The sequence below is a fragment of the Portunus trituberculatus genome, chromosome 43 (genome assembly GCF_017591435.1).
Source record: "Portunus trituberculatus isolate SZX2019 chromosome 43, ASM1759143v1, whole genome shotgun sequence".
NCBI classification, from domain to species: Eukaryota; Metazoa; Arthropoda; class Malacostraca; order Decapoda; family Portunidae; genus Portunus; species Portunus trituberculatus.
The window spans coordinates 12,211,911-12,224,410 of NC_059297.1; the positions used below are offsets into that span (position 1 = coordinate 12,211,911).

General features: G+C 38.2%; 1 protein-coding gene and 1 non-coding gene across 7 annotated transcripts in view; one reads left to right on the forward strand and one right to left on the reverse strand.

Annotated features, from left to right (window-relative positions):
* Positions 1–4,427: 4,427 nt before the first annotated feature.
* LOC123518145 (collectin-12-like) overlaps positions 4,428–12,500 on the reverse strand; it is a 28,403-nt gene continuing 20,330 nt past the window's right edge. For 4 of the 6 annotated variants that reach the window (XM_045278838.1, XM_045278840.1, XM_045278836.1 and 1 more), the window contains 6 exons: positions 9,884–9,961; positions 9,392–9,472; positions 8,606–8,755; positions 7,684–7,753; positions 6,883–7,192; positions 4,428–6,402 (listed from right to left, as the gene is read on the reverse strand). In XM_045278838.1, coding sequence (XP_045134773.1) covers positions 5,850–6,402; positions 6,883–7,192; positions 7,684–7,753; positions 8,606–8,755; positions 9,392–9,472; positions 9,884–9,961 — 1,242 coding nt within the window. In that variant the 3' untranslated portion in view covers positions 4,428–5,849. The remainder of the gene's footprint in view (positions 6,403–6,882; positions 7,193–7,683; positions 7,754–8,605; positions 8,756–9,391; positions 9,473–9,883; positions 9,962–12,500) is intronic. The other 2 variants (XM_045278841.1, XM_045278839.1) reach the window with 1 other exon arrangement.
* Trnag-ccc lies at positions 7,904–7,975 on the forward strand. The gene has a single exon. It is a non-coding gene; the product is annotated as a tRNA-Gly (tRNA).

Consider the following 12,500-nt stretch of genomic DNA (forward strand, 5'->3'; position numbering starts at 1 on the left):
CCTCCCTCTCTCCTTAGCCCCTTCCTTCCTCTCCCCTCCTCCCGTTCTGTCTCTTTCTCTCTCTCTCTCTCTCTCTCTCTCTCTCTCTCTCTCTCTCTCTCTCTGCTTCTTCATGTTTACCATCCTCCTCCCTCTCTTCCTCCAACTCTTCCTCGTTCTCCTCCTCCTACTCCTCCCTTCCTCCTCCACCTTCTCCTCTCAGCTCTTGTGGACCCTTGGAGACATCATCAGTACACCAAGAAATGTGTACGCATGAACGTATTTGTGCGCAGATTTACAACACATTGTTTGAAAGATCAGGTGGACTCAGACACACACGAAACCTTTATTCATCGGTAAGAGAAGCACATACTGCATTTATCAACAAGGATGTACTGTAAACACAAGGACACACACAATCATCTGCCCTCCCTACCCAAAGCACACACACACACACACACACGTCTCTTGTCCTTGATTTATACGTTGCATTTTCATTGACTTAATTGTAACAAATCATACATTTATGTAGACATACAGTACATTTTATGCATAGGGGTATTTAATGTTTTCTTTTTTTTTTCCTCTTTTTCCTCTTGTGGTATAGTGAAACAGTTATGATTCACACGTGTACGACTAAAACCGTGTTCCGCATCCATCTCGTTTCATTCGTCAAGTTGAGCATCGAGGTTTCATTCAGATCATGTAAACCAATCAGATCAACGGAACACACACTAGGTTTCTTATGATTGGTCCATTAGTCGTGCGCTGAGGGAGTCGACGTAGAGTACCTGCATTGTGTATCAGTCATCATCACTCCTTCTCTTATATATTACTCTTCATCATTAAGTAATACGTGTTTTCTCTCTCCCTCACTGTCTACAAGTTTACTTCCTAAAATAACTCCTTCTCGCTCTTCCCTCGAGACCGCGGCTCCCCTAAAGGGGGTATCACACTGGCCTATGATACCCGGAACGCGGGTCATGGTTCTTGGTGCGAAACCAGCAACATTATCGCACACAACCTGACGACGTTATTGCTGTGCTAGGCAAACTTTTTTTTTTTTTTTTTTTCTTGCCATCACCCTGTCTTGGGTATTAGGCCATTTATTCATTTCACTATTTCCTAATAAAGCTGCGCCGTACGCAGCTTTATTAGGCCTCATTATAGCCTAGAGCCCGAGACTGATATTCATGATACACTCTGGGCTTCGTTGGGCCTTTATTTCACTCAGCCTGCAGCTTTGTGGCTACTGAGGCGTCAGGTTTCTTGCTCTCTCATATCCACTAGAGATGTACCGATACCAAAATTTTGGCCGATTCCGATACCGATACCGATACCACCTAATTGGGCCGATACCGATACTACTACCGATACCGATACCACCGATACCGATACTACTACTTACAGTGATTACTGCACTGGACACCAGGATGAGTTGGTGGACGGCGAGCGTTATCAGATGGGAGGCTTTGTTTTGGGGGATGCTGTAAGTCCTTCTGAGAATGTTTGTGAAATAGGAGCAATTCTAGAAGCTTTTGAAGCCATTTGCAAAGGTAAATTACTCAGTAATTGGAATGAATATCTTCTCAGTCTTCTGATTCTTGTCAGTTATTTTAAATTCTTACTTCTTACTCCTTTAGCGACCATTTGGTCTTGTGCATTTTCATTATTAATTTTATTGACGATATTTTGGCGATCAAAAATATTTTAAAAAATTATTAAAATTGTAAAACAGACACAAAATATTAGCAAAAGAAACTCATTTTGTTGTGTATGTTTTTCTTTGATTAAATCTGACATCCTTTGATATTAATTCATTACAGATTAGTAGACCAATTCAGAAAAATGAGCTTTCACCTAATCTTTTCAATTAAATAGAAAAAAGTTTAGTTTATTCTAAATTTCTAGGTTGTGGCTTATTACCACAGAAAACAGTATTCTATGACATACGGTAATCACCACGGAAACTTAATACGCCGTATTATGTTAATTTGGTATCATCAATATCTTATATCGAATATATCACTAAGTAGTAAATTCCTTTTAGGTATCGGAAGTATCGGCATAAAATAAGCCGATACCGATACCGATACCGATACCCGAAAAATGGGCCGATACCGCCGATTTCGATACCGATACCGATGCATCGGTACATCTCTAATATCCACTATATTGTTTCAAAGGTCACAAAAATGTTTACCTGGGTTCTCAAGAATGTTTATCCTGTTAATGATGTAGAAATGTTATTAATATCTCAATAAAACGATAAAAAAATACCCTTAAAACCCGTGTTACTTTAATGAGAGCCTTTTGAATGTGGTCGTGTTTCATAATCTTATGTTTGGAGTCACAGTGAAGGCTTGACGCCAACGTGAGGTGGTGGCTCCTGGCTCACTCATTCTCAGTGAAGGAGTGGTTACTATGCCTCTCGCATCCTGGGAGCGAGATATGGTACAGTGTATCGGTCATCATTCTCTCTATATCAGTCATCCTTATTCTCTCCCTGTATCAGTCATCATTATTCTTCCCTCATCATACATCACTTGTTCTTTTCTCTCTCTTTCTCTCTCTAAAAGTGAGTCACATTTCATCTTTCTCTTCTCCCCGGAGACCTCAGCACCTCTAGGAAATACAGCTGCCGGTTACTCCTTCCTCTCTCCGTGACCTTCTCTCATTGGTCAAGCCTTGACTTGTCATTGATCAATTCTGACCCCTCATCTCTGGCCAATAACCGTCATTTTCCAGTTTCTCATTGGTCAAATATTATCTCCTTGTTTCTTCTTCTTGATCTCCTTGGCTTCACATATACCGCTTCCGCGAATACCTTCATTACAATCACTTCTCAGTCGGACTCGACACTCACTCATGACCATGCGTCCATCCCACTCGCACGTCTCTAGCACTCACATCCAGGCTTTAATCTCACTCACTCTCTACACTCACTCAACTTGTCGTCGTCATTCGCCTGTGCTGTGTATCAAGACAATTCAATCAAGAATATCCTTGAGTGTTTTATATATAACCCCAGAACTCGTAGTACTCAACACCAACTTTATATTGTGCTCTAAAACTTACCCGTTTTCTTCCACATTACATTCTCCTTTTTTCAAATCACACACCTTTCTATTCTTTTCTTTCTGTAAATTACATTTACTTTCAAAACATTTACATGCATTTTCTTTACAATTACAAGTGATTTATTTATTTTTCTCTTCATTTCTTTTCACACTTGTATCTATCATACAAATACGTATTACATACACGCACACAAATGTATTTATTTCGTATGTATTATTATACAATCTTTGAGACAAATGTTGGAAACGATGGGTTTCTATACTAACTTTACTTATACAATAGTACTCGATCGCCTAGAGACTAAACATTAAGCGTAATTCCTCTTCATCTGTTGCCCATGTTCTCGATTACATTTGAAAAATTCAGGTAGAGATTATTTGGGAATATGTGATACTTTAGCGGAGATTTGGCAATCAATGGAAAAAAATATTAGAATAATCATCCCTATGATCTTATATCTAAAACTTTTATTACGAGAGGAAACGGAAATGATGTAAAGTTGATTTTGAAATGGGTTTTATTACTGAATGCTAACAATACACTTGCATGATTATCTTAACAAATAAGCTAAAAGGTAGTGTAAGTGCATGTCAGTGAGATATTCTCCACTCTATATTTTCATGAATACAGCACAATATTGATACGAATAGCCACACAATATAAGGAACCTCTCAAATAACCAATACGATTGGATACGTCAATTTTCGAGTTTCATGAAATAAAAGTCAAACTTCTCTGGGTATATACATTGAATTAGAAATAACTTAAACATTACATATATATATATATATATATATATATATATATATATATATATATATATATATATATATATATATATATATATATATATATATATATATATATATATATATATATATATATATATATATATATATATATATATATATATATATATATATATATATATATATATATATATATATATATATATATATATATATATATATATATATATATATATATATATATATATATATATATATATATATATATATATATATATATATATATATATATATATATATATATATATATATATATATATATATATATATATATATATATATATATATATATATATATATATATATATATATATATATATATATATATATATATATATATATATATACACACACACACACACACACACACACACACACACACACACACACACACACAGAGAGAGAGAGAGAGAGAGAGAGAGAGAGAGAGAGAGAGAGAGAGAGAGAGAGAGAGAGAGAGAGAGAGAGAGAGAGAGAGAGTGCGGATGAAGAGGCGGATATAGAGTGGAGTTTTAGAAATCTGGCGTACATATTTAGGTATCAAAAAATATTTTGAGCTTACATTTGGTTTTATGTAAAAGTAAGAGTAGGAAAGCAGTTTCAAAAAGTATGCTGACGTTTGTACATATACATAGAAAAAAAAAAAGATAATCAAGCCTGACCTGTTCATATGTAGTACATTAAATATTAACACCTGACCAACCTGTACCACGTGATCTAAACAAGTGCCTGTCGTTCAGATAACGCAGCAAATCTTATTTTTATACTAATTACTTTTCTGAAACTATTTACATACAAATGAGGAATAAACAAAGTAAGTAAATAAAATACAAAATATAAGAACCCCCGCTAAAAAGTGTTAAAAATGTAAAAAAAAAAAAAAAAAAAGTGAAGGCGTTATTTTTTCAACTCTGTTTAGAAGGTATTTAGTTTTTCCTCTTCTCTTTTAAATGGCATAGGAGACTTAGCATGAGTGGCATAAGCAGAACCTTCAGGGTCAGTAATCTGGGTAGGACAAGAAATGACAGGTTTAGGCTTCATAGAGTTGGATTTAAAGAGGAATTGGTTTTCAAAATAAGTGGTAGAAGGATTGGAAATACTCAGCAGTCTGGTTGTTAATACCAAGTTATCACGGAACATATGAAAATTAGATAAATTCATAGACGAATATAAATAATGGAAAAAGTAGGTGTGTTTGATGCAGGAGCTGTCACGTGTTGGTCTTGCTGTTACGTTCTTTACTCATGCGCTTTCTTGGATGAGAAATATCCAGGCGTTTCCGTCACCTGAAGAACTGAGGTGAACTTACCAAGCAGAGCACACGGTTCCTGACTCCTTGAGAGTGTTCTTGTGATGCATCCAAGAAACTAACATCCCGACATTAGGATGTACTACACGATTGCTGTGCTTAATTTAGATGTGCATTCAAGAGGCAGAGCAAATACAGACATAATCTTGTCTCCCCCCAGGTCTTGAAATAATTTCGTGGGACATATACGGGAAGGCAGGAAAAATTCTTGCGTTGGTGTTACTGACTTGTCTGTATTACTATTATTATTATTATTATTTTTATTATTATTATTATTATTATTATTATTATTATTATTATTATTATTATTATTATCATCATCATTGTTATTATCATTAAAATATAATTGTTATCATCATCATCATCATTATCATAATTTTGTAACTACTATCATTATTGGTCAGTTGTGGTACATTATCAGTGCGGCAGTGTGTGATGATAAAAAAGGTTAACGCGACAGAATATTAATGAATAACAGTGTCAGCTAAGAGCTCACTAATGCTGAGATTCTTAGTTTTCCGAAGAGAAGCCGTGCTGGATACAGCTTACGGGATGGGATGAAGAACAAAGTGCTCCATGGCGAGCCGTGTCTTTTCTGATGGCCATTTTAAACATGGTTCGCTCAGTGTCCCATCTGTGCGTGTCTATAGTCGTGGTAGTAGCCTCCCCATCTAGATGCGGCCTTCCTCCCTATAGCTCGGAGTGACAGAATACGCAGAATACCCAGCATAGGACGGGGTACGCCAGTTAGCTGAATGGTCGCTAGTGCCTAGAGGATAACCACCTGGATAGCCTGGCTGGCCTGGCGCTCCCCTCCGTCCTGCACCACCAGAGGGTCCTCGCGTGCCAGTAGAGCCTGGATTGCCTGGTGCTCCCCTACCTCCAGGCGCTCCTCTTCCCCCTGGTGCACCTCTGCCGCCTGGTGCACCTCTGTCCCCTGGAAATCCTCGGTCCCCTGGCGCACCTCTGCCCCCTGGTGCACCTCTACCTCCTGGAGCTCCTCGGCCCCCTGGAGCTCCTCTGCTACCTGGCGCTCCTCTGCTACCTGGCGCTCCCCGGCCTCCTGGTGCTCCCGGGCTGCCTTGCTCCCCCGGGATACCTGGCGCCCCTGGGTCGCCGGGTTCGCCACTCAAGCCCTGGTTACCGGGACGCCCGAAGCCACCGTTAAAGCCGTAGCCAGGCGGCCCGATTGGTTGCACACTGGTGGGCGTGGCGCTGGGAATGCTGGAGGAGGAGAGATTCTTGTGAGAAGAGGAATGATTGACTAAGAGAAGGATTGCTGGCCTTCTGCTCATGTCAGTAAGAAAGGTCAATTTTATCTTGTGCCTATTCACTGCTAGCTAAACAGGACGTGTCACGTAAGAGAAGGCAGATTCCTCAAATTACGGTAATGATAACAGTAGTGATGACGATGGTAATAATAATGATGCTAATGATAATAATGCTAATGATGATAATGATAATAATAATAACAATAACAATAATGATAATAATAATAATAATAATAATAATAATAATAATAATAATAATAATAATAATAATAGTAACAATAACAATAATATCAATAAAAGGCAGAAAAGACAAGAAGGGAAGAAAAGATAATGACAACAAGACATCTAGGGAACAGAAGAAAATGATACTGATAATGATGATGGTGATGACAGTGCTATAGAAGAGACCTGCTCAGTACGGTATTGCCAGTACCTGATCCTCCTGACATGTTCGGTTAAGTTGTTGTACTGCTGTATGTCGGCCACGTCGTTCTCCAGCCTAGCAATTTTCGTCTCGAAATCGCTGTTCCTGTTGTTTAAAGCTTGCTGGAGGTTTGAGAGACGGTCCTGCAGACTGCTTATGGAGGCTTCTAATCTGGAGCGTTCCTTGCGAGCCTCTTGGAGCTGGGCCTGCTGGGTATTGGTGTTCAGGCCACTAATACGACCGTCCAGACTGGCAACATCACCTTGAACATTAGCTAGGGACGTCTGCATTTTGGTGATCTGATTTTGCAGCCCGCGGTCTGTGCAGGAAGAAAGGAGGGGAAGAGATGAAAGCCAATGGCTCTGTGGGAAAAGGAGGAAGAGGTAGAGGAGGAGGTCACTAGGGAAACAAAGACCAGAGATTTTCTTCTTATATCTCATAGAGAGAGAGAGAGAGAGAGAGAGAGAGAGAGAGAGAGAGAGAGAGAGAGAGAGAGAGAGAGAGAGAGAGACGATGCAAAAAGATCTGCCGGTTGGCATTTTGATATATCTTACGTCATAATGAATTGTCACATCGACGTCACGGGAGGATGAGCAGGCTGGCTATGTCATGAAACACAGACTCACCATCAGTGCCTCTAAAGCTTAGCTAAATCTATGCAAAATTAATTCTTATAAACACTTTCATTATCTACATGTGATACCAAAGCATATTTTTGTCAATTAAACAGGATCTCAAACGTGTGTGTGTGTGTGTGTGTGTGTGTGTGTGTGTGTGTGTGTGTGTGTGTGTGTGTGTGTGTGTACTTACTGCTGCCATGCTGCTTTTGTAACACTCTTCTTTCGAGCGAGCCAGTCTTTCGTTTCAGGTCATTAACTTCCTGAAAAAGATCGCTCGTTACTCAATTTATAATCTCATTTTCCACATCCTCTCTCTCTCTCTCTCTCTCTCTCTCTCTCTCTCTCTCTCTCTCTCTCTCTCTCTCTCTCTCTCTCACACACACACACACACACACACACACACACACACACACCGTGTAGTGTAGTGGTTAGCACGCTCGACTCCCAATCTAGAGGGCCGGGTTCGAGTCCCGGCGCGGCGAGGCAAATGGGTAAACCTCTTAATGTGTAGCCCGTTCACCTAGCAGTAAATAGGTACGGGATGTAACTCGAGGGGTTGTGGCCTCGCTTTCCCGGTGTGTGGAGTGTGTTGTGGTCTCAGTTCTACCCGAAGATCGGTCTATGAGCTCTGAACTCGCTCCGTAATGGGGAAGGTTGGCTGGGTGACCAGCAGACAACCGTGGTGAATTACACACACACACACACACACACACACACACACACACACACACACACATACACACACACAAGGTAGACTTTTATCACTATACAAGAACAAGGACAACAGCAAACAACAGCAAACAACAACAATAACAACAACAACAACAAGAACAAGAACAACAACAACAAGAACAACAACAACAACAACAACAACAACAATACGATAAAAAACAAAAACAACAACAGCAACAACAATGATGACGACAGCATAACCACAAACAGAAAAAACAAAACAAAAAAACGAATATAGTATAAAGGAACAGCGCTTTTACCAATAAACACCACGATGAAACTGTTTATACGAGTACATATACATAGAGTTATAGTTTCCCATATATATACACATATCGTTCACAAGAAAACCACTGCAGGGACGCATTGACAGACCACACCTCCTTGACTTCCTGACTTTCCTCACTCAGGACGTGGTGGGATCGGCTGAGATTCGCCAGCTGGTCTTCTAAATTGAAGACGTTATTCACCACGACTCCCTGCAGCAGATCCTTCAAAGTACTCACTTCTTCGCTGGCCGTAGACTGGGACTGTTGATGCATGTCGAACCCCACAGGTTAGCAAGCAGACCACTCGTTTATGGCTCGTATTCTGAAACGCTTGACTCTCATGCCGACTATTTTCAAAGGCTGCAGAAAAAAAAAAGTTATGCGGGTTTTCAAGAATGCTTTTCCAATTATCGATGTAGAACTCTTACTAATGTATGACCACAAGAAACAATTACCGGTTTTTCAAGAATGCCTCTCTGGTTAATGATGTAGAACTCTTACTAATCTATATCTAAAATCGGAAAAAGCACTCTTAACACCCCATGTAACTTCAATGAAGCCTTATGAAATTAGTCTGAATGCTGCGCAAAAACGTTTCAGAATAGAGTCTCATGTTTTATCCTCTGACTGTTATGGCCTCTCAAGTGGATGCAATATTTCACGACTTTAAAACACATCAATTGGTAGCAGAACGAGTAGTTGATAACGTAGCGGGTACTTATTTTTTGACTGGTTTGTATCTCCCCATATACCATTATCCCTATCACCACCAACAAACGCCCATCGCTCCGCCATTATCACCATATTATATACCACGACCAATGGCATCCCAACACCACTACTATTCTCATCATCCTGACCGTCACCACCACCACCACCACCACATGTAGCTCTTACCCGCTTCACCACTTCCGTTAGGTTGTCAGTTTGCTGCTTCAGTTCATGCAGGTCCGCCGTTACTTTCCTATCAATTGCTCTCTGGTGAAGAAAATATTCATTAATGAATAGTATTACAACAACAACAACAACTACTACTACTACTACTACTACTACTACTACTACTACTATTATTACTATCATTGTAGTACTACTACTACTACTACTACTACTACTACTACTACTACTACTACTACTACTACTACTACTACTACTACTACTACTACTACTACTACTACTACTACTACTACTACTACTACTACTACTACTACTACTACTACTACTACTGCTACCACTACTACTACTACTACTACTACTCATTACTATCGTCAACATAATGCTTGTCATCAACCCACTTACTACTGGTAAAGGAAGAAAAAATGACAAAGAGAGAGAGAGAGAGAGAGAGAGAGAGAGAGAGAGAGAGAGTGTCGGTGGGGGCGTTTCACTCACCTTATTGGCCAGAGCCATCCGGTTCACTGCTACCAATTCCGTTTCCAGTTGCGTTATTTTCCCCTCAAGTTCAGGGATCTGGTAAGACAGAAGGGAGATTATTATCTTTACTTTCACTGTGCTAGCATTAATCTTGCTGCCGCTGCTGCTGGTGCTGCTGCTGCTGCTGCTACTGCTGCTATTAGTACCATATATGTATATATATATATATATATATATATATATATATATATATATATATATATATATATATATATATATATATATATATATATATATATATATATATATATATATATATATATATATATATATATATATTTTTTTTTTTTTTTTTATAACAATAGCGTTTTATCAATGATTGATTATATTCTGACAGAAAAATTGCGAACGTATATCGTTTTAATGAACATCAGAAAACCTAATTACAATATATAATCATATCTAACCTAGTATATAACGAAGGAGAGAGTGATTATGGGAGATACGTGTGTTCATTATTGTAGTTTGATCACTTTTGTGCCGACGAATAATTTAAAATCATTACAGTTTTCTGGGGTATTTTCTCTATCGATTCTCTCCTCCTCTGACTCCAGGGTATCCTTTGAGAGTCCACAGATATACTATTGACAATATGATTTCCTTCCTTCAGTGTGCTCACTTCTTCCACCTCCTATGAACAAACAAAACTTGATCCTCCATCTATCACTCCCACTTTTTGTTTACTTCTATTTCTCCCCATAACGCTTTTAACAGTACCTCTAGTGCCTGTAGTAAATTACGGTTTTTGTCGTCATTTCATTCGTCTTAAAGAATAGTTGAGTGCCGGTGGCTGAGCTGATTCTTAAGTCTTCGAAGAAAATATATTTCCAAACAAAATTACCGACTAGTTCACATCGGTAAATCACCGGCACACGATGTTTGCATTTTGATGTTAGAAATATGTAGCAACTCGCACACTGTCAACCACAATAAGATGAACACGACGGAATCTAAATGTAAACTACTTATTTTCATCTTTGTAATAGACATCTGAGTGAGAACATTTTTTTTTGCAATGCCAAGCAGTGTGCTCAAGTGAAACTTGCAACATTCATTCACTTTGAGTTGTAACATGAATGAGGCGAATTATGAATAGTATACACATTAGCGAAATTAGTTATCAATATAATCAATTAAATTATGTCAATAAAAGTAATAATGCTATTAACCTATTATGGCACTAGAATGATTAGAGAAGAGAAAAAAGTCTCGCAACAAAATCATAAGATAAGGAAAGCAAGGAATAAAAGATAGAGTAGAAGACACCTACCAAGAGAGGTAGGGAATCAGCAGCAAATAACGTAATTATAGTATGAAACGAGGAATAGGAATATGCAGCTGTGTTCTACAAGGCATCATTGGCAACTTTCAAGTATGTCAGTCAAATTAAGCAACAGAGGCTGATGAAAGATAAGTATAGTAGAATAAGATTAATATGTAGACCATGTATTGTGATGAAGTAAAGAAATGCTTTTCTTGTAAGAGAATTAAGCTCTGACCAAAGGCTACAAAAAGGCAGAAAATAAAGACTCATTGAAGGTGCCAATTACCAAAGATGACGGAATTGTCAGAAAAATTTAGAATAAGTGCAGCAGGTTATTATTCACATAGTGGATTGCTATGAACAAAATCAAGAAAGACGGATACAGCGATAACAGTATTACAGTGGTGGTAGTGATGAAACATGTGTAGATCTGTATATGAAAATTTTTGAGTGTAAATCGCAACAATGATTTGCTATGGCGAAGTCATAAGTCACGGAAGAACTAAAGGATCTTCTGAGGATTATGGGAAATACTCTTAAAAGATACGAAATACAAAATTAGCCTTCACTTTTAATGAAGCCTTGCTGAGGAGAAAGTGGCCAACTGTGCTATGCCTAGCTACTGGGATGAAGTGCGGTGGTCCATGAGAGAACGATGGGGTATGCATGTGAATGATGTGTGAGTGCTTGATGCATTGTCAGAGCCATCCCAAGTCGTGTGGGATTGCCTGCCTTGTGAATAGAGTTGGGTCGATTAACAAATTTTCGGAAACCATGATTATGATTATGATTATGATTAACTTTTTCTAGCCATGATTATGATTATGATTGATTAAAGTCCTCCGACTTGTGATTATGATTATGATTAATGATTAATTTTCTTTCGAGTGATTATGATTAATGAATGATTAACTTGGAATGATTCGAGAAGTCAACAAATTCACTTATTTTCAACGCCACATACAAGGAAAAAAACCTTGATAACGAAAGCTTTTAGCTTTCGTTATCAAGGTTTTTTTCAATAGTTAGGATGAACAAAAAACAGAAACGAAACAACAATTTTTATCCATTTAGCATCACATCACATCATGTAATTAGTAATTACAAAGAATCAAAAAGGTCAGAGTTTGCGGGTTAATCACGGATCCACACGATTTTGATTAAGATTAATGATTGATTAATTTTTTGAAATGGTGATTATGATTATGATTATGATTAAGTCAAAAAAACGTTAATCAATTAACTTTTGATTGATTAACTAGATTGATTAACCCAGCTCTACTTGTGAATGGATAAACGGATGTATGAAGA